The sequence below is a fragment of the Rhinichthys klamathensis genome, unplaced genomic scaffold, assembly GCF_029890125.1.
Source record: "Rhinichthys klamathensis goyatoka isolate OS25496 unplaced genomic scaffold, OSU_Roscu_1.1 h1tg000107l_1, whole genome shotgun sequence".
In the NCBI taxonomy this organism is placed as follows: domain Eukaryota; kingdom Metazoa; phylum Chordata; class Actinopteri; order Cypriniformes; family Leuciscidae; genus Rhinichthys; species Rhinichthys klamathensis.
In genome coordinates this window covers 2,238,178-2,259,634 of record NW_026606645.1, presented here as the reverse complement: position 1 = coordinate 2,259,634, position 21,457 = coordinate 2,238,178, and the positions used below count along the sequence as shown (strand labels likewise).

General features: G+C 36.5%; 2 protein-coding genes and 1 long non-coding RNA gene across 5 annotated transcripts; 1 reads left to right on the top strand and 2 right to left on the bottom strand.

Moving 5' to 3' along the window:
• Positions 1-892: 892 nt before the first annotated feature.
• aplf (aprataxin and PNKP like factor) lies at positions 893-20,060 on the bottom strand. 3 transcript variants are annotated; one of them, XM_056253629.1, is made up of 11 exons: positions 19,924-20,060; positions 18,557-18,649; positions 16,816-16,887; positions 15,465-15,625; positions 13,772-13,946; positions 12,539-12,644; positions 8,606-8,790; positions 6,904-7,166; positions 5,954-6,091; positions 3,487-3,533; positions 893-1,193 (listed from the first exon to the last, which is right to left on the bottom strand). In XM_056253629.1, exons 2-11 carry the CDS (start codon positions 18,647-18,649, stop codon positions 1,012-1,014), a joined length of 1,422 nt encoding a protein of 473 aa, XP_056109604.1. In that variant the 5' UTR covers positions 19,924-20,060; the 3' UTR covers positions 893-1,011. The 3 variants fall into 3 exon arrangements, with proteins under 3 accessions (XP_056109604.1, XP_056109603.1, XP_056109602.1); XM_056253628.1 differs by lacking the exon at positions 19,924-20,060 and adding an exon at positions 18,887-19,171; XM_056253627.1 differs by lacking the exon at positions 19,924-20,060 and adding an exon at positions 18,941-19,171.
• LOC130087350 (F-box only protein 48) lies at positions 19,557-20,402 on the top strand. Its single transcript, XM_056253630.1, is given in 3 exon segments — positions 19,557-19,611; positions 19,614-19,852; positions 19,947-20,402. Coding segments are annotated over 3 exon segments (456 nt in total). The 3' UTR covers positions 20,109-20,402.
• LOC130087351 (uncharacterized) lies at positions 20,397-20,865 on the bottom strand. Its single transcript, XR_008807351.1, has 2 exons — positions 20,651-20,865; positions 20,397-20,608 (listed from the first exon to the last, which is right to left on the bottom strand). It is a non-coding gene; the product is annotated as an uncharacterized LOC130087351 (long non-coding RNA).
• Between the last annotated feature and the right edge of the window lie 592 nt (positions 20,866-21,457).

Sequence of the window (21,457 nt, the reverse complement as noted above, 5' to 3'; positions counted from 1 at the left end):
TTCCAAATCGCTCACTTAAGGTTCCATTTCAGTTAGGATGCCAAACTCAAAGCAGCAATGACCTTTGCTGTTGCTCTAAAAATGTCACTGGCAGATATATATATATATATATATATATGACCAATGTATTTGTGCAATTGTAGCAATTAAAAAGCATTTTAGAAATTGTGTTACTGAACTAACTGTTGCTACTGGTTCATCGGTTTATTTTTTCTATTACTTTAAACCTCGGTTCAATCAAGACCCGGCAGTAGAAATAAACAGCCGGACAGTGAAAATAAAAGCCCACACAACTATAATTAACTGAATTCATACAATGAACAAAAAAAGAGACTTACAACATAGCATCTATACAAACACTCACAGACAGGATAAGACAGGCTGGGATAAGAGTATAAAAGTATATAAGTTGGCTATTAAAACAAACAAACATTAGATTGCAAAGAAAATAAGATTCAGTGAGAGTTAAAGGGTCAAATTTAAATAGTATCATTTACAAGGAAAAGAGATGGTGATCACGTAATGCCAAGCTCATTACAGCTCATAATTTAAAATTATTTCTTAAAATGTGAAAGTAAAAGGGTAATAAATGTAATATAAAACTGAATAAAATGCCTCAATGGACAGGGATTCTGTCAAACCCAGCAGCAAAAAACACTCACAGGACGGGATAAGAGAAAGGTAAAAAAAAAAAAAAAAACAGCAGATTGTGAAGACAGTAAGATTCAGTTAGAATTAAAGAAATAGTTTACCCAAAAACAAAAATTGTGTCGTCATTTACAATGAAAGTAGATGATCATTAAATGCCAATCTCCAAAAAAAAAAAAACCTACATTCTTTTCTGGGTGATCCATTCTTTAAAATGCGAAGGAAAAAGGTATTGAAGGTAATCTAAAACTGAATAAAATGCCTCCATGGACATGGATTCTGTCAAACCCAGTGTCAGATGTTCCTCAGTCTTTGTGAGATTAGTGTGAAGAAGTGGTTTTCATGTAATCTACCCCAAACGAGTCACTTCTTCCTCCTGAGGAAGGCTTTTGCCTCTTTCTGCAGCTGTTTAAAGTCCTCTCCTTTTCCACTGTCGTCCGATTCGGGCACATAGTCCGAGTCTTCATCCACCTCTTCCTCCTCACTCTCGTCATTAATAAAACTGTTTTCGTAGTGATCTTCATCCTCTTCAGCTACGGTCTTAGCTGGGGAAACAGAACAACATGAAACGTGGTTTGAATTAAACATTTTGGAGCTGTTTACACCTGCATTTCGCACCGACCCCTCGTGAGCACCCAAGACAGTGTAAACAGGGCTTAAGAAGAACATCTTGCACAGTAATGCGGTTACAAGCTTCAATTTGTAAGATTTTCTGAGAAGGAAAATGTTCTGAAAACAGCTTCAAGCATCTGTGGTTCTGGGCCTGGTTTTTGGGAGGCGTCCAGAAAGCACTACACCGTTTTCTGGAGAAAAATAAGCTAAACAGTCTGTGACTTCGTGAAGCATCAGTGACTGCTAATAATGAACCATCACGGTGTAGTGTTCCTCCTCAGGGTTCACACAGCATGTTCTCAATTAGTTTAAGAGCAGTTTAATTATGATAAATGTCCTCACCAAACATTACGCTCATTCAGTCCCCATGGAAAATTATTCAGATTTGGGCTTCAGCGGGACGCACGGATTTGCGGGTGTTAAATATGCAGGAGTTGGAACAATAAACGTATCAATTATTCCTCAGCTCAGAATGTCAAAGCGTTCACATCTCCGAGAAGAGAAACTGTTTATCACACTTTCGTCGAGGGCTGTATGCAAACAGAGATGAGATAGCTAAACCCGAGTGATGACCGATACGACCACCTAGCTATTTTTAACTAAATTACAGATACAAAAAAAAAACCAAACCCTTCAGACGAGGATGAAGACGCACTGCTTTACAGTGAAGATGTCAGAGAGCCTTCAACATGACTCACTTCAGGCTGATCCACTTATATAACAGGGATTTTACTGGGAGAAAAATGCAGTTTTGTGGTAGATTATGTGATAGAGCTGATTGACTTTACACTATTCAGGGTTCCTACAGGTTTCTTCAAGTTAAATTCAAGTCTTTTTAAGACCATTTATATAAAAAATGAATACCTATTTCACGTCCCTACCAGCAAAGATAAACAAATTCCTTCAACTTGTGTTCATTTATTTTTCAAATGTGGAATGGGTAAAAGATGATAAGCCAAGCAGGTGTGAAAAATAAAAACATTTCAGTAGGCCACGAGAAAGTTTGCCGAACAATGTTAAGTTGTGTTTTAACATTAGCTAGCTACTTATTCCATGCTGGGAATATGGGGAACTGAGAGACCCCTGAACAATAAACATCGAAAATCATAATAATCGTGGTTGACAAATGAAACTTTTGAGGAAAAATACAATACGGAGAAGTTACATACAGCAGTGTTCATTTTGACAGCAAATTTTGATTTAGTTTTAGTCTCAGTCTTTTGACTAAAAATATGACAAACTAATTTTAGTCATATTTTAATCATCTGAATTGTTTTAGTTTTAGTCTAGTTTTAGTTGACGAAATACAATAAGATTTTAGTGATTTTTGATTTTAGTTTTTTTAATTTTCTCTGCCTGTCCTTAGATCCAATGTGCTAAATTTGAATATCAAGAACTGATAAGAATGTAAATTGTGTACCTTGAAATGCAATGCAAGTCGCTTTGGATAAAAGTGTCTGCCAAATGCATAAATGTAAATATCAACCAAGCGCTTGGTCATTTGAGATATATGACTGGAGATTTATGTGACTAAATCAAATGGCTCACATAGCCTAGCTTTTTCTAGTTTCCACTGCACAATTTATTCCTAAAGGAAACATAAATGCAGGAAAAACGCAGTGTACTTCTGAAAACAGTCCAGAGGATGATAATCTTGGTTCACACCTCTCACATAAACACCGCGGCCTACAGTGGAATTTCACGCTGCTCGTGATTGATTGGTCTATCAATCCAAATGAGACAGGACAGAGGAAAGGAGAGGACAGACAGGGAAGAAAGACTGGTGGCATTTTTTAGGACTTGGGATCTGCATTTTGGAAAGTGCAATTAATATTTCTCCTCTCCTTCTTAGATAAAAACTATTTATTTCACATTTGAAAAGCAATAATGTGGTGATTTAGCACGAGCAGTCATAAAATGACATATTACCCAAAAAAACTATTTTGGCACCAATAACTGAATTCTGGAGAGTGACTCACTAAATCCATTTCTCTACATTGCCAACCAGGATCCCAAGAGGAAGTAAATACAACATTATATTCAGTTTGAATTTAAGGAGGACAGATAGAAACCTCTTACTCTCAATTAGTGGAGTCTTCTAAGGTAAGCATCACTTTTATTATTGTTATACTTAAGAGCTAGAGATTTGAACAAACCCTTCAAGGTCTCCAAGTATGTAATTGTGGCAGAGAGTTCACATTAATTCACATGTAAAAATATACTCACGTGGTGATTTAGTGTGTTTGTACTCTTTCTTGTGAAGTGGATTCTTCCTAAAACATTGAGACAAGCACACAGAACACACTTTAAACTAATGCTAGATTTCAATTACAATGCTAAGATTTTTCTCCTGCACTGAGCCACAAATCTCCACTTCAGTAGTACTTACGTACACTGAACCTTTTTCTCATTTTATTCCTATAACAGCTGCACAATTCTCGATAAACTGAGAATCACAATTTTTTGTTTAAAATAAAGATCCCGATTCTAACTAGACAACTACCGTAAACAAAGTAACAAGTAATTTACTGTAATAATTTACTCACTCAAAAAGATTTCACTTGCTTCATTACCAGAAGAATTAGCGTTTTTTTTTTAAACGAATCTCGAGTGAATGATTCAATGACTCAAATACTTGTTTCATTACTAGATGAATAAAGTATTAAGTACGCTCTTTCAATTAATCGTTAAAAGATCGATTAATCTAATTCTTATCTACATTCTGGAGGATTTTACGGGGGGTTCCTGAAGACATATTTTATGATTTATTGAGTAATAAAAAGAGATTAAAAAAAATCTTTATAGATAAAGATCCGAATCTATAATCTGGCAACAAAATGAAACAAGAATTTTAAGCCTGGCTTTATCCAGTTTGGACTTCTGCACTAATTTGCATACATCTTCAAACCAGAACATTTCAGAAAATGTATTGTGATTAATAAACTGTTCACCCTATTCAATTTAGCGCCTTGCCTTCAGTTTTTCTTCCTAAGCTCCACTTTTAATGTTTCCTATATAGACGTGTAAAAGTGGACCGCCTTAAAGGGATAGTTCACCCAAAAATGAAAATTTGTCATCATTCACTTATTTTTTTTCATACTATGGAAGTCAATGGGGACCCGAAACTGTTTGGTTACCAACATTCTTCTAAATATAACCTTTTGTGTTAAAGGATGAAAGAAACTCATACAGGTTTAGAACAACTTAAGGGCGAGTAAATTATGACAGAATTTTAATTTAAGGGTGAACTATCCCTTTAAGTTAAAGGGTTAGTTCACCCAAAAATGAAAATGATGTCATTAATGACTCACCCTCATGTCGTCCCAAGCCCGTAAGACCTCCGTTCATCTTCGGGACACAGTTTAAGATATTTTAGATTTAGTCCGAGAGCTTTCTGTCCCTCCATTGAAAATGTATGTACGGTGTACTGTCCTTGTCCAGAAAGGAAATAAAGACATCATCAAAGTAGTCCATGTGACATCAGTGTGGTTAGCTAGAATGTTTTGAAGCATCAAAAATACATTTTGGTCCAAAAATAACAACAACTAGGCCTTTATTCACCATTGTATTGTGTTCCGGTTCTGTTGTGGATCCGCGTTCAGTGCCGCTGCTGACGTAAGACGCTGCTGACGTGTTATCTGGTGCGTCCGTGTATTCGGGTTCAAATAAATATGGCTGGGCAAAAAAATGCAAGTCTTCCTCTGTGTTGAAATCCTTAGACATGTGTGCGAAGATTGTTTTGTTTCCAGCGTGCGTCTCCCTCAGACTGTAAACGAAGCTCGGACGCACCAGACACACGTCAGCAGCGTCTTACGTCAGCGGTGTCACTGAACGCGGATCCACAACAGAACCGGAAGACAATACAATGCTGAATAAAGTCGTAGTTGTTGTTATTTTTGGACCAAAATGTATTTTTGATGCTTCAAAACATTCTAACTAACCCACTGATGTCACATGGACTACTTTGATGATGTCTTTATTTCCTTTCTTTCTTCGTAACAAAAACGAATATAACTATAGAATCAATTTTGAATGCGCATGTGAACGCCATCAGGTCACAGGTTCGCGCTTAAAGTCTGTTTAGAGAGAACGCCGTCGTCTTAGTGGCCCCTAATGTAATAACAAATGATAATTTTGATGGAAGTGAATCCATCAAAACCAACTTTAGCTGGAAATAACATTATTCAAAATCGCTATAAAGCCAAAACAATCTCTATTACCGTAAATTGTATGTTTATCTCTGTAAAGCTGCTTTGAAACAATCTCCATTGTTAAAAGCGCTATATAAATGAAGATGACTTGACTTGACTTTCTGGACAAGGACTGTACATACATTTTCAATGGAGGGAGAGAAAGCTCTCGGACTAAATCTAAAATATCTTAAACTGTGTTCCGAAGATGAACGGAGGTCTTACGGGCTTGGAACGACATGAGGGAGAGTCATTAATGACATCATTTTCATTTTTGGGTGAACTAACCCTTTAATGTCTCAGATTTTGTATGAAATTAAAAAAGTATTTCAGAACAAGTCATTTTTTTGTATCTAAGTTTCAATAAATGTTTTGAGTTCTGAAAGTAACAGTTTTAATAGTCTCTGAACTCTCTCAAAAACCCAAAAACTTTAATAAACTTCTAACTAAAAATAAATATTTAAATGAAGTATGGTGGTGTTTTTAATCTCATTTGTTGTCACCTGTAGCAGTCGGTACCGTACGGACACTCCGGCCTGTCATCATCAGCGTCCTCTTCTTCTTCCTCCTCTTCTTCCTCCTCCTCCTCAAAGTCACTGTCTCCGGGGTGACTGCACTCCTGAAAGTGGAGTGGATTTTTCCTGGAGAGAGGAAAAACACAGTGAACTGAGTGCTGAGTGAACTGCAATGCATGCTGGAACACAATAAATCAAATAAATTCAATCACGAGCATTCATGCAACTTAATCACACTGACTGACAGCTAATCTAGTTGGAAATTGAAAGTTTCTGTTCATCATTTCCGATTGTCGTTATCATTCTGTGAACATTCATAACAGGAATATTTTTTATTAAACTGTCAACAGAAAGAAACTCTCAAAGAGTAATTGATCAATTACAACTGCTGTCAGTTAGAGATGATGCTTTTACTTATTTATGACTGTTTCTAAAGAAAAGTTTGGAGGGGAATGAACCAAAAAATAATAATTTATGAAAGCTCGAACTGCGTTTTCAAAGATGAAAACCGAACTGGGTACAAATGTAAATGGTTTACAAGGTAATGTCAAGCTTCACCTTGGCGTTTGAGGATGGCACCCTCCAGCTAAAATACAGATTTGGTGTTTTTATCTCTCAGCTTTTTGGTATTTTAAATAAACATCAGAGAACCAGACAGGAAAACATGTGCATATGTCTTTGAAATACCACGCAAACCATTTCAGTCGCAGATTTACGCATATTAAACATCTCGGAGGAGCTTTTGCTTGTGACTGTTTCAGTCTTAATCCTCTTGTAGTATTTTAACTTGAGATAATATCAACTACATGAAACTAATTAACATGTGCAGCGTTGATCTTCAAGGAATATTTCGAGTTATATATTTATGGCATTATAGACAGAATGTCTGAACGCGGTCTTGACAGTAGAGTTTAAAAAGCAGAAGTTCATCGAAGTACCTGTAGCAGGAGCTGCCGTAAGCACACCGCATCCGCCGCTGTTTTTTCACCTCACTAATGCTTGTTTTGCTCTCGGCCTCCGTGATCTTTGACCTCTGCGAGGGTCCCTGGCTGGCCTGAGAATCACTGGGATCTTCAGCTTGAGCTCCTCGTCCGACCTCATCTCCTTTCGTCTCTCCATCATCCCGCTCCATCAAACCGGTGCTGTTCTCTCCGTCTGGGACTGTTCTGACTCTACTGGTCCTGGGAGCTGCGGCATCATCCTGTCAGGACATCCGTGTACACACAGTAAATACTCCCATTTCAATGCAACACAATTCAGGTATTAGCTATATATGGGACAATTCATGTATACATCTCTACCAGGTTTTACTACGGAGCCCTGCACATGTAACCTGACTCCGCCAGATGGATTTGCTCCGCATATCCATCTGGAAACCTTCCGTTGAAGTAGTTTTGGTAAGGGGCGAAAATACTGGTTAGCTGATTGGCCTATGTTGGTGATAGACGGGCCAAATCAACCAATCAGATCAACGAAGCATATGACGTACTAACAGAGCGTATCTTTTCCTCTGAGAAAAGCCTCCAGAGCAGTGTTTTGCTCTTCTTTCAGTGAAGAAATACTCTGTAATTCCGATAAAACTTGCTCGATAGCCACGCTGATGCTAGTTTCATCCGCTGAAGCCGACATGTTCTTTAGACTGAACTGACGCGCTTCTCGTTGCGTCACACCTCAACCCGCCTCAAAGCCAACGCTGATTGGACGTTCGTTTGGTGAACTGCTCCCAAATTTTCTTTAACGGAAAGTATCCAGACTGATCTGCGAGTGAAACCTTGAAAGCTCGCGAGATCAGGATGGTCTCACGAGGCTACTGCACATGATATGCGGACAAAAAAGCTACATATCGTGGCCACAAATTAAGAATTTGTTCTCTCGTTTTAGCAAATCGTGGCCATGATTTATTATGCCGTTCCCTCGTATTAAATAAATTGTGCACATGATATAATAATGTGTTCCCTCAATTTACTAAATCATGCATATGATATAATATTTGGTTCCCTTGATTTAGTAAATCCTGGCCACGTTTTACTAAATTGTTCCCTCATTTTGATATAACTAAAACAACCAAACTAATTATTACAACGTGCCCACGATTTACTAAACCGAGGGCACAAATTATTATATCGTGTGCAGGATTTACATAAAACTAGGGAACGAATTAGTAAAACGTGCTGCCGCATTAGTAAGTCGTGGGAACTAATTTTTAATTTAATATTAATTAATATTATTATGTATCCAAAAATGTAGTGTTTGGCATGTGCATACCTTTTACAGTTTATACTATTTTATATTAAATGTATGACATACATATATATATATATATATATATATATATATATATATATTATACAATATATTTTATACAGTAACAGCAAATGATAAGTCACATAAATAAGCAGTGAAATGTGATATTATAAATTTTATTTAATAAATAGTATGTTTCCACCAAGTTTTTTTTAAAACTTGCAATATGCATGTCATTCCAAACTATTATTATTGATGTTGTTGTTGTTGTTATTATTAATGAAAAATTTAAAACTTGCAGTCTACAGGCCATTTCAAATGATTAAGAATCACAATTCTTCTTTTTATACTCGCATATTAATTAATAATATATGAATATACTATAATTTCTCTCACCAGAGATACCAGAGGAACCGACTCCTCTTCAGAGTCACTCTTCAGTCTCTTTGTTTTTCTCTTGGGCTTCTCTTCCTCCGGCTCCTCTTCCTCAGATGACAGCTGTGCGGCTCGAGCTCGGCTGGGTCCAGTTGCCCGCTTTGGTGCAGCTACTCGTTTGGGTTTGGTAGGAGTCCCTCTCACTGCTGAGCTCCAAAGAACGTGAAAAAAAGAAGATTAATTGACGGATAATGTCAATGCTTGAACATTGCAAGTTATAATGCAAGTTAAAAGGTGCAGGAAAAAATCGCTTTTTTCTCAAATCATGTGACACATTGTACGATCTGTACGACCACAAGAGAGCGAAAAAGGCCCCAGAGGGCTCCAGATGTGACCTGTAGCACTGAGAAGGTCAGAGATGAGAGATGAGATTGATGTTTTGCAGACAGAGAGAACAGTACAACTAGTGCATGCCTCAGGAGTCAGTCTTTCCAAATCACGTTAAGTGTTAAGCCTCCATTACTTGTTTAAAACTGGGGTTTCAGTCTCCGACATGCTTGTGCTCAGAAACACATGACAGAAAATAATAGCAGATGTTTTGAACTGGAGTCCTACTGACAGCCAAAACTACGCTTACATATTATGTGGGGGGGAAAACTACCATTCAAAAGTTTGGGGTGAGTAGCTTTTTTCTTCTTTAAAGAAATTAATACTTTTATTTCAACAAGGATGCATTAAATTAATCACAAGTGACAGTAAAGACATTTATAATGTTATAAAGGTTTTCAAAAAAAATATTCTTTTGACCTGTTCATTATTCTAATCATTAAAGAAAAAAAGATTACTTTTTCCACAAAATATTAATCAGCTGAACATTGTTTTCAACATTGGTAATAATCAGAAATGTTTCTTGAGCATCATATTAGAGTGATTTCTGAAGGATCATGTGACACTGAAGACTGGAGTAATGATGCTGAAAATACAGCTTTGATCACGGGAATAAATTACATTTTACTACATGATCGAATAAATGCAGCCTTGCTGTGCAGAAGAGACTTCTTTCACACACTTTAAAAAATCTTATCAACCCCAAACTTTTGAATGATCGTTTATGTTGATGTTTAGTTTTTGTTTATGATTTTATGTTGTCATATATAAATAACTTTTGAATGATCGTTTATGTTGATGTTTAGTTTTTGTTTATGATTTTATGTTGTCATATATAAATACAAAAACACAAGGACAGTGCTAAAACATTATGTGTAAGGATGTAACAACACACCCTGAATGGTTAAAAAAAAAGGTGTTTAAAGATCTGTCCACTGTATTGGCCATCATACAATAGAGAGATGAAGACTCATGCCTGCTAAAGACACAAATCTGCACCTACATGAGCTGAATAAGAAAGTGTTGCAGTGCCACGAGATCCAGATGGAGAGCTGAATATGACAGGTGTGGTGCTAATGATGTGCTTATGAAGTCTGTAGGCTACTTGCTCTTTTGCAATCCATCCCCATTTCTGGAGAGCTGCAGAATTCATCCGAGAAGCCTTGAGGATGAGAAGGACATCTGGGCCGAATCTGGACCCAGTCCGGCTGGGTTGGAGTAACAGCACTGTAACTGATTTCACAAGTGGAAAGCGACTAGGGTTGGGTATCGTTCACATTTTAACCGGTACCTGAAATTCGGTGCCGGTACCAAATGGTACCTTTTTTCGGTACTTTAGGCATGTTTACCTCAATAACTGTAAAGAAACTAAGTCATTTGTAGAAGTGTTATTGACATTATGCCAGAGATGCCTTGGTCGCTGTCTGCCATTGTCTGTGATGCTTGAATATTAATAAAAACAACCATTTTAGTAATAAAAAAAAGAAAAGAATTTCTATTAAATGTTTTGTTTTCCACAAATTCTGTGTTGTGAATTTTCTAGTAATCAAATGAAGACATAAAACATTAATTTAATTGATCTTTTATATGAAATTAAACTTTTTTGTCAAACAACATGCGGCACAACTGAGCTTTACACTGTTCAAATTACAACATAGAAGAAAAGGAGTAATTATTCCTTAAAAAATACATTTTTGATAATAATTTATTATTATTAGTGTTAGTATTATTATTAAATTGAGATATCTCAATTCTAATGTACAACAGTAATATATTATCAAGTTAAACCGAACTTTATTTTGACGGGTTGTGGTGAAGACCTTTGAGTTTCCGTGTGTTAATGACATAACGATAGTTTTTCTTAAATGAAACTGTAAAATGCTGATGAACTTCAAATGCATTCATGTTCTCATATAGTGAGACTGGAGAGGCTGAAAAACACCGCGAGCGTCACGCGTGCTTCAGTGCGTGTGTGTGTGTAAATGTGTGTAAATGTGTGTGTGTAAATGAAACCGCGCGTCTGCACCGCTCATTCACACAGAGACATTCAGGATTCGTATTTAAATAGTCTTACTCTCGCGCCCAGGTGCCTTCTCAGGTACAGAAATTTGGCACCGATTGATTTAATGTGAATCGGTATTAAAAGTAGGGGTTGGCGATATGAGCAAAAATTCATATCACGATATTTTTCACTGTCCGGACGATATTGATATTATATTGCGATATGAGAAAAAAAATTTGGAATCACATTTTAGTACACCTTAGTTAAATTACAGGCAAAATATGTATTTTAACCCTATTACTAGAAAAAGGTGAGGGATTTAATTGGACATAGACCTGAAAAATCTTTTTTTATTGTGCCATTGTTTTTCTCAAAAAGTGCAAACGTGCAACATGAGGTCGCCTGAATTCACTAGTTATCTCTTTCCACTTTTTATTTTGCGGGGGTCAAATAATTCCTACGTTAATAATTCGTAAGATGAGTAACACTGGAGTTTGGTTTATTGAATACGTTATAATCAATAAATATGAAATAGTGTGATTTCAGAGAGGTTTGACACTTAGGCCTAATTGAAGACAACATTATGTTAACCGAGAAGTTTTTGTATACTGACCAAAAGAGAGAAGTAGGCTACATCCTGCTAATTCAGTGGTGAGAATTTAATTGTTGTTTTTATATATATATATATATATATTTATTTATCAAACTTCCATACCTCTTATATAGTAATTATATATTACTATGTATCAATTTACTAATGCTCGGACACACGCGGTCTCTCTCGCTGTCGATCGCGGAGTTCGCTTCGCTTTTATCCCGTCCGGCGCCTCATAGACAGACGCTGTGTGTGTGTGTGTGTGTGTGTGTGTGTGTGTGTGTGTGCGCGTGTGCGAGAGGCACGAGTGTGACAAGACGGAGTGACACACTGTCACAGTGACAGAGAACGAATACACTGCGTGTTTTAAATAGCGTAAAAAAGAATAATAATAATAACGAAACGCATTATGTGGCGGCCGGTGTTGATTCTGTGGCGCACCGCCGCGAATTAGTCTGTGTGTGGTGGGAAACACTGGACTGTTACCATGCTCTCAGTGTTTGATTATTAATGCCTGTGCATCACGCGAGTTGGACACAAGAGGAAAAGATTAAGTTCAGCCTCGATTTTGTATCGTCATTAGTAGTGTTATTTTAACGTTGTAAAGAGTACCAAATTGAACAAAACAATATAACTACAAAATTTGTATTTATGAATATCTAACGGTATTCTCGGTATCGCAAAATCCATATCATGGTACAACATAATACCGGTAGTCACGTTCATACCGGTATAGCGCCCACCCCTAATTAAAAGTAAACCATTAAAAGTACAGAGTTCGGTACCCAACCCTAAAAGCGACTAACTCTCTCTGCCTTTTCCAATTTATCCCTCAAAAAAAGTCTGAGGACAATCACTGTGATGACCGGACACTTGACAGATGTGGGGTTTGTTTCTGTATGGGTGTGAATAAACAGACCCCTGATTCTGTTGCCATGGGGACAGCGTTCCATCGCCATAGTGACGGTACCTTTGGAGGTTGACGGGCTTGTGGATGCTGACGTCATCATCCAGGCTGGCAAGATACGCTTCTTCTGTGGCCGATCAGACTCGTCGTGTTGGCTCTTTGTGTGCACCTTGAAAACACAAAATAGCTTTAGATGAGAAAATTATTGGACTATAGTTAAGTTGGTATAGAAGAGCATATGAAAACATAATAAAGAAGAGTAAAGATAAGAAAAGTAGAATTTATATAAGAGGAGTACCGAAGAGTAGGGTATAGAATTATATGTATCGACAAAGATAGAGAAATTATAGAACTGAAGTATAGAACTACAGTACAATAATATGTGTAGAAGACACATCAATAATATGTGTAGAAGACACATGAGGGGGAACTGAGGAACTACACAGCAAACAAAGAGCACATGATGTGACGGGAGAAAGTACCACTAATAGCAAAAGCAGTCATAACAGCAGAGATAGTCCTGCTGCTCCTGAAATATAATATTTCCCCATTCGTAAAGAACTGTTAAATGGAAGAAACATCAGGATACAGTACAATTATGCATGTGTCAATATGTTTAAAATCAACAAAAAGCCAGTTTACAGTGAAAGACCTATAATAACCTGTCGAAAAACATTGAGATTCACATGAACAAATGTTTCCAACCAATGTGAAGTCACTTACAGCAGTTTATCGTCATTTGCTGTGACAGATGTTTGGAACATATACAGTGAGCTGACTTTTCAGACTCTGAAATATAAAGCTTTTAGACCCGTGAGATGCACTGAGCACATGCTTCGGGTCATTTACTATAATGTTACGAAAGATTTATACTTCAAATAAAAGAATGCTGTTCTTTTGAGCTTTCCATTAATCAAAGAATCCTAAAAAAAAAAAAGAATTATTATCATGGTTTACACAAAAATATGAAGCAGCACGACTGTTAACAAAACTCATAATAATCAGAAATATTTTTTGAGCAGCAAATCATCATATTAGAGTGATTTCTGAAGGATCATGTGACACTGAAGACTTGAGTAATGATGCTGAAAATTCAGCTTTGATCACAGGAATAAATTACATTTGCAATATATTCAAATAGAAAATTGTTAAAATTTCACAATATAACTGTTTTTTTTTATCAAATAAATTCAACTTTGTTGAGCATAAGAAAATTCTTTCAAAGGTATTAAAAAATCGTACACCCCTCAAACCTTTGAATGGTAGTTTATATGTAGTATGCAAACACACACACACCTCGGGTAAAGAGCAAAGAGTGTGTGATGAAGCGCCTTTATCTCCTGCGAGTGTGCAGCTTGGGCTCGTGGGCGTGCAGCCGTTGGCTTCGAGTGTGGCAGCGTCTATAGAGAGCTCTGCCGGTCCAGTCAAACACTTCTCCACCTCCATCCCCTCCTCAAACGCCTGACTGTTTCTGTGAAGAGAGCAAATCTTCTCCAAGTTAAAGACGATTTATTATGCTTGATTTAGTTTTTGGGCTCTACTAGAATGTTTTCATGCTTGAATGAATGTTCAAGAAACATAATTTTTCATATATTTGACATTGTTGCGGCACCTCTCTTCTCTTAGTCTGTCAGTAACGCTCTGTTTAGTTCCTGTCTCTATGAAGCTCCTCCTTCTGATCCAGACGATTGGTCGGCTGGATCAGTGTGTTGTGATTGGTCAATCACTTCGAGCGTGTTTGGGAAATTTAACACCCCTTACCATAACTGCGAGTTTCAACACACTACTAACTAACTCAACCAGACCCCTTTATTTGCATACGCCTTGTGCGGGAATTATTTAAATGAGGAACATTGTGATTATGTTTCCGGAAAAAAACTCAAGACTACAATGGAGGCGTTTCAGGGAGTTCAGAAACAGTGCGCACTGATATAGGGAATAACTGCCGTCAGAGTGACTTTGTGCTTTGTAACTTTGCAGACCTTTTTAATGCTCAAACAGCAACATTGTAATGCACACTATAGAAAATGTCAAATTTAAAAACGCATAATAGGTCCTCTTTTAGCCTCTCACTTTGGTAAAATCCCTTGGATAATATTCAACAATGTATAGCACAATTCAGACACAATAATTGCACCCTTTTGAGGAGACAATCAAGGCTTAGAACCGTGCCAGTCTTTAAAACAATTCATCATTAGCAAAAACAACAATCCCCTGTCTGCGTGAGCACGCCATAAGAAAAGACACACACCTGACTGTCTAATTTCACAGATGAAAGGCATGACTTTTAAATGCATGCAAATCAACACATTCAGAATCAATTGGCCACAGCAGCACTTCTCATTTGTTTTCTCAGCTGATCATCTGGGTGTTATCAGAGCGTCTATTTGAAGGTGTCCAGTCAAAACCAGTGTGCCTGCGAGCTCATTATAGAGAGAGACAATAAAAGTGTCCTTTGAGTTAAACTCAGCGGGTCACGGATCGATTTTAAGGGTAAAGGTCAAAATGAACACGTTCATCCAGACGCTCGTCATCGTGACCAGAGGAAATATGGAAAGATGAGATAAATGACCGGCACTATTTTAAGATGACAAATAATTATAACACTACATTCACGAATGTATTTTTGAATATTCAAGAGGGTGAGAATATTCATAAGGATCCTTGTTTGAAACCAAACCAATTTCACTTCCATAATGTGACAAAATGTACAATATTCAACAATGAAACAACGTAGCACTTCATTTTTCTCCATCAGGAATCAATTTAGATCATAAAAGTGTTTCAAACAGAATGACCTGAATGTATTAAGAAGGTAAATTGAGTCAATAATATATTAACCCCTTCTTTTAAAGGGTGAAATAAATAGAGAGGTTGTTGCAAACATGTTGTACACTGTAAAATCATATCATCGCACGGCCAGCCAGATTCGGCTCTGTTGTTGTTGTTGAATAATAAATGAGCGGCTTTTAGTGACAGGCTGAATCACCTGAGGGTTTGATCCTCTTCTTTGAGGCGCACTCTGTAAACGTATTTCCCGGGCATGAGAGAGAAGATGTCCCCTTCCTTTAGGCGGTGCCACTGGTCCTTCTCCAGCGGCTGAGGGCTGGCCACAATGTTCGTCTGAATAAAGCACGGGTTCAGGTGTGTCTGGAGGACAGAAACAAGAGGAATTCGGGTCAGTCACATGCACATAACAACTCCTTTTGCACAGGTCTTTACCATATTGAATTATTTTGCCATATTGTGTTGTTATTGATTCGTCATCGAGATACGCTGATACACAGCTTGGACAATCTCTCTCAAATTAAGTCACATAATTGAGCTGATCTCATGTTACCATTATTTATATACTATTATAATATGTATTCATATTTTGAATCAGTTTTTATTTTTAGTTTAACTTTGTTATTTTGTTATGCACTATTGTCATTTAAAAAATGACTAAAAAGATAATTCCATTTAGCTTTACTTTTGGTTTTAGTAATTTTAGCACTTTATTACTATTTTATTAAAGTATAAAATACTTATTTATTTTATTTCAATTAATTTTATTTTAAGTTTGTTATGTTTAAAGTAACATTTCATCTAATATTTATACTATATTATTTCAATAATAATTATTTCGAAAATAATTTTGGTGACACTTTACAATGTTTTTTTGTTTTAATGTTGTTTATGTCTGCCTATGTGGTGTTTTTAATATGCTTTAAGACAAACCATGTGCAAATTCATAAGTCGACAGCATTGCTGAGTATTTTCTCCTTAAAACTGCAGTGAACCAAAGACAGTCTCAAAAACACGGTTCGAAATCGCTGGTGTTTCTGACGTCACACACTACCTTGTAACCAATCAGGTCAACCAATAACAGGTACTTAATACATGTTAACAAAGGAGACCCTAATGCATTACCAAAATTTAAATAGTTTTAGTTACAACATTAACAAAACTGAATTGAGCTTGTGCAGCTAGAAACATTTGCATACTTGCCTATAGTGTGTTTAATGATTTAATTCAATTAGCTATTAATAATCTGAATATTCATGAGATTAATGCAGTTTTGAAAACATGGGCTGGTTAAAAACTCAAGAGTCAAAAGATCAATCGAGGTGAAAATTACCCAAATGCAATCATCGCTGCTATGCCAGCATGACTAAGAGGCAGTAATGACACATGTAATTAAGAGTGACAGCTGCGAAAGAGAGAAAGAGCTCTTCATCGCGAACTTTTGATGTATTAACATCAAAGGCCAGTGCCGCTTTTGTTCGGCATAAGGGTCTAAAATGACAAGACCACCATCACGACTCTCTGCCCACATCAGACAACTAGCAGAAACCTACAGGCTTCAGACGCAGTAGGCCGTTTTGGTTCTCCAGGACGCAGTGGTTCCTGGACACCCTCTTATCATTCACCTGGTGCAGAGAAAAAAACAGAAATATACATCTTTGCAAAACAATATAATGATAAACTGCATCTTAAATTGGAATTTAAAAAGGCATCTGCTCATCTATGGTTCAAATTTGCATGAGGTCAATAAGATTTTTTTTTTAAAGAAATTAATATTTTTATTCAGCAAGTGTCAGTAAAGAGATTTATTATGTTACAAAAATTTCTATTTCAAAATATATGGTTCTTTTGAAGAAAAAAAAGATGAAAAAAATGTATCACAATTTCCATAAATATATTAAGCAGCACAACTGTTTTCAACATTGATAATAATACGTTCTCTTGAGCATCAATCATCATATTAGAATGATTTCTGAAGGATCATGTGACACTGGAGGAATGATGCTGAAAATTCTGATCACAGGAATAAATTATATTTTAAAATATATTCAATGTATTTTTCACTGTATATTTGATCAAATAAATGTAACCCGTGGTGAACATAAGTGATTTCTTTCACAAACATTTAAAAAAAATCTTTCTGACCCCAAATTTTTGAATGGTAGTGTAGTATTCTTATATGGAAAAAATCAATCATAAATGTCCAATGGCACCCAGCACTATCATAAACATATTGTTTTCAGTATCTCAGTATCATTCATGACACACTTAGATCTGAGATCTGGGTGATTCAAAGACCACACGATATAAAATGAAATTGCCCGTATAAGCGTTCTGTCTTGTCTTGACATATTTCCTAGAGATTTTTAAAAATGTGTTTATATATAGGTGTACACTAGCTTATAGACAGATAACACACATACAATAAAAGGCAAAAATCTCCCATTTTGATTTGAACGGGTCTTCAAAAAAAGAAACGACTTCTGAGGTTTGTTAAATACAATGAAGATAATATTTACCACCACTCCATAAGAGATTTAACCTCAATGTCACAGATTTCTAACCCTAAGATTTGAGAGTGTGGAGTGCCATCTTCAGGGCTTTGATTGTCATTACTCCAAAATAAATAGCCCCATCATGCATGAATCTGAAAGTAACACATTTGTTGTGAGAGTACTACACCAAAATAACAACGAAAACATTCAACAGGACAAAATATTTGAACAATCTGAATCAACAAATTATCCATGAAGCCTTCACATAAAGACACTCTCTTTTAATTCACTCTCAGAAAAAAGGTACAAAGCCGTCACTGGGGCAGTACTCTAAGGTACAAAAGCAAAAAGGTACATTATTTACCCCAAAATGGTGCATAATAGCAACTTAAAGGTTCATATTAGTACTTTTAAAAATACATTTTTAGTGTACATATGATATTAGTACCTTTTTTTAGCTTTTGTACCTTAAAGTACATCCCCAGTGACAGCTTTGTACCTTTTTTCCTAAGAGTGTTGGGTCATTCCTCCATGCCATATTGAACTTTATAACAGCATTTCTGTAAAAGCACACAACAGACTAAAGGCACTATAGTATATGCATTATAACTTGTTAATTTGAACAAAGGCAAGAACCATTGTGCAAGGTTAATACAGCATACTGACTGATATATTATCAAGACATATTTGTGAAAATACACTGCACAGTATAGTAATGGTTCACTGACTTACCCCAGAGACTATTTATATAAAGGGATATATAAAGACTATTTATATAGCCTAAAAGGACTTTGCTTACCCCAAGAAATGGTCCTCTCCCCAAAACAGTTTCTCCATCGGGAAGGTTTATAGGACTGCCACCGTCCACCTGCTCCAACTCAAAGCCTGGCATCTGTGCAGAAGAAAAAACAGAGACCAAAATATGAATATGAATCATATCTTTACTTAACTATAAAAAAACAACAAAGTGCATACAAACAGATTGGTGCTCGCACGCGCTGCTGTCTTTCTCAGTACAAACTCTCCCATTACTAGTTTGAGAAAGAATGACTAACTACGAATTCGTTAGTGTTGTATGCAACCCAACGTTTCGCTACTTCATGTAAATTAAAGTGCAAAAGAAACTCACTGTGTTGACTGACCGTGAAAGGTGATAAGAAAAAAAATCAATAATGATGCTTACTTTTCGTGCGCGAATAAGCACTTCCGGTGAACTCCACCATTAGCATGCGCTGTATAAACACGCACGTCGGACTTATCCAAAGCTCTTGTCGACGAAGGTGTGCAAATTTAATATTATATAAAATGTAACCTATAATTCATATTTTGCACCAATAACAAAGACTCAAAAGGACTCTACGTTGGCGCTGAAGAATCGCGCATGCGCAGTGAGAACTGGGCGGGGAGGTTTGCCTTGTGACGTTTCTGTCGTAAACAAACAGAGACGTTTAAATCCTCAGCTGTCAGCGAGACGCGACTTTCGGTATGAACCTTTACAAATAACATGTTTTTAAAAAAAATATCATCTTGAATATCACTGCACCGCATACAGTTATATAGATGTGACCGTTTCGTGGTTGTTTTTAAAATCTCTTCTAGCCATTGGTTAGCTAACGTTAGCTAGATTTACGGTTTTGGTGCTGCTGTGTCCAGTAACGAACAGATACTGCAACACGGACAATATTAGCGTCGTATTGCTTAAATAATAATGTTTTATTTGTAAGTCAAAGGTTCTGTCGTGTAAATAAACTTGGTTTGGGAAACTGAAACTGTTTTAGGACGCGGAGAGATGCATGATAATGTCTTCAAAAGGAGCAAAAGCGCCATCTTCAGGCCTGAAGGAGACCCATCCATGGTCCCAGGTGGTCATGATCCACTTCAGCAGGACTTTGTAGAGACCCTGCCAACAGAGATGAGTGTGAGGATCTTCAGCGAGCTGGACGTCAGGAGTTTGTGCCAGGCCTCGCTCACCTGTAAAAACTGGAATGACATCATCGAGGGCAGCGATCACCTGTGGAGGAGCCACTGTTTTACGGTGCTGGCTATTTGCCAGAGAGAGGTGAACGGGGACAGGCTTGATGGATGTTCGTGGAAGGTTTGTGTTATTAATGTTCTGTCTGAAAACATCTGCTTCATTTTGTACCTAAACCTCTGCTGTCTGTTTACCTTTCTTCTTCCTTCTGTCCCAGGTTACTCTTGTGCGTAACTACAGGAAAGGCTGCGTAAAGAGGAGGTGGCTGAAGGGCCGGTACAGTAACATCCGCTCTGCCGACGATATCCCACCCAACAGCATGTGTCCACTGGACGTGGAGACCTGGGGAGAGATACTGGAGGCAGAACTGGAGAGATAAGAGACTTTTGGGATCATGCCAACAGACTGAAATATATCAGATATGCCTCTACAACTGAGAATTTTTGACTGAAACACTTGCTGGATTCTATATTGGATTTTATAATCAGTGTTGCAAAAAAAAAAAAAACACACAGACTGAGGCGGTCAGAAAACATGATAATGTGTCTTTTGTAATGGAAAATGTTATTTCTATTACTGAAATTTGCTAGAGACTGTATGGGAAATTAGATTTTATAGGTTTGAAATCGTTTTAAAGCTGGAACAGAGAGAGATCTTTCCTTCACTCTTTTTATAGATCAACAAAATTGTGCACCTTATGATTTTTTTTAAGTTTTGATTTTATAATCAGTGTTGCAAAAAAGCACAAAGATTCTGCTGTGGTCAGAACACATGATAATGTGGCTTTTGTTATGTAAAATTGTAATTGCATTAATGAAATTTGCTTCAGACTGTATGGGAAATGACATTTTATAGGTTTCATGTGATGGATTTGTTTTACTTTGTGCTTTTTTTTAATTTTAGATCAACAAAATTGTGCACCTTTTGAAATTGAGATTTTTATTAATTTATTTGATTTTCAGAGTCACCGCCAAAAGTGTTTTGCCTTAAATCATGCAACAATTATTTTATAAAAACTAATATATTATTTAAAATCATGCGTCCCTATGCTATACTTCTATCCTCGTCCCCGGTCTTCCATTCTGTTGCTGCTGCTCTCTGTGCATATTTCTTTATAACCACATAACCATTTAAAACAACAGAGAAATATTGTCATGCTATGAAATGAGAAGCTGTTTTATGTTGACATGTAGATTTTTTTTTAAAAAAGTACATGAGTATGTTTTTAATAGTCAAATCAGACCAACTATGTCTTTAACAGCTAATTAATTGCATTATGCAATATCAAGCTAAATGAACTTGTTAATTTATGAGGGAAGAATCTGCGATACACATAAATATGAATTTTAAATGAGAATAGAACCTGCGATTACTCAGATTACTGTATGTAACTTATAATTTAAAATGACCCTATCCATTCAAAATTCACAGATATGGTTTTATATCATTGTTGTTATTGCAAAGCTTTTACAAAGACGAAAAAATGATCACAAAATGCATATTCCTCCAAAAACATCATGTAATTAACAGCCTATTAAAAAAAAAAAGGTTTATAGTTAATTTAGTTAATTATATTAATTTTATGTTAATATTTCAAGCTCACCAAACACGTAATAGCAGCTTTTTGAGTGTGTGTTTAGAACATTTTATATTTAATGTTGAGGACACAAATGTTACAGCAACACATGATTCGTCAGTTTCAGCACTTTGGACAGGGACTGTTTTAAT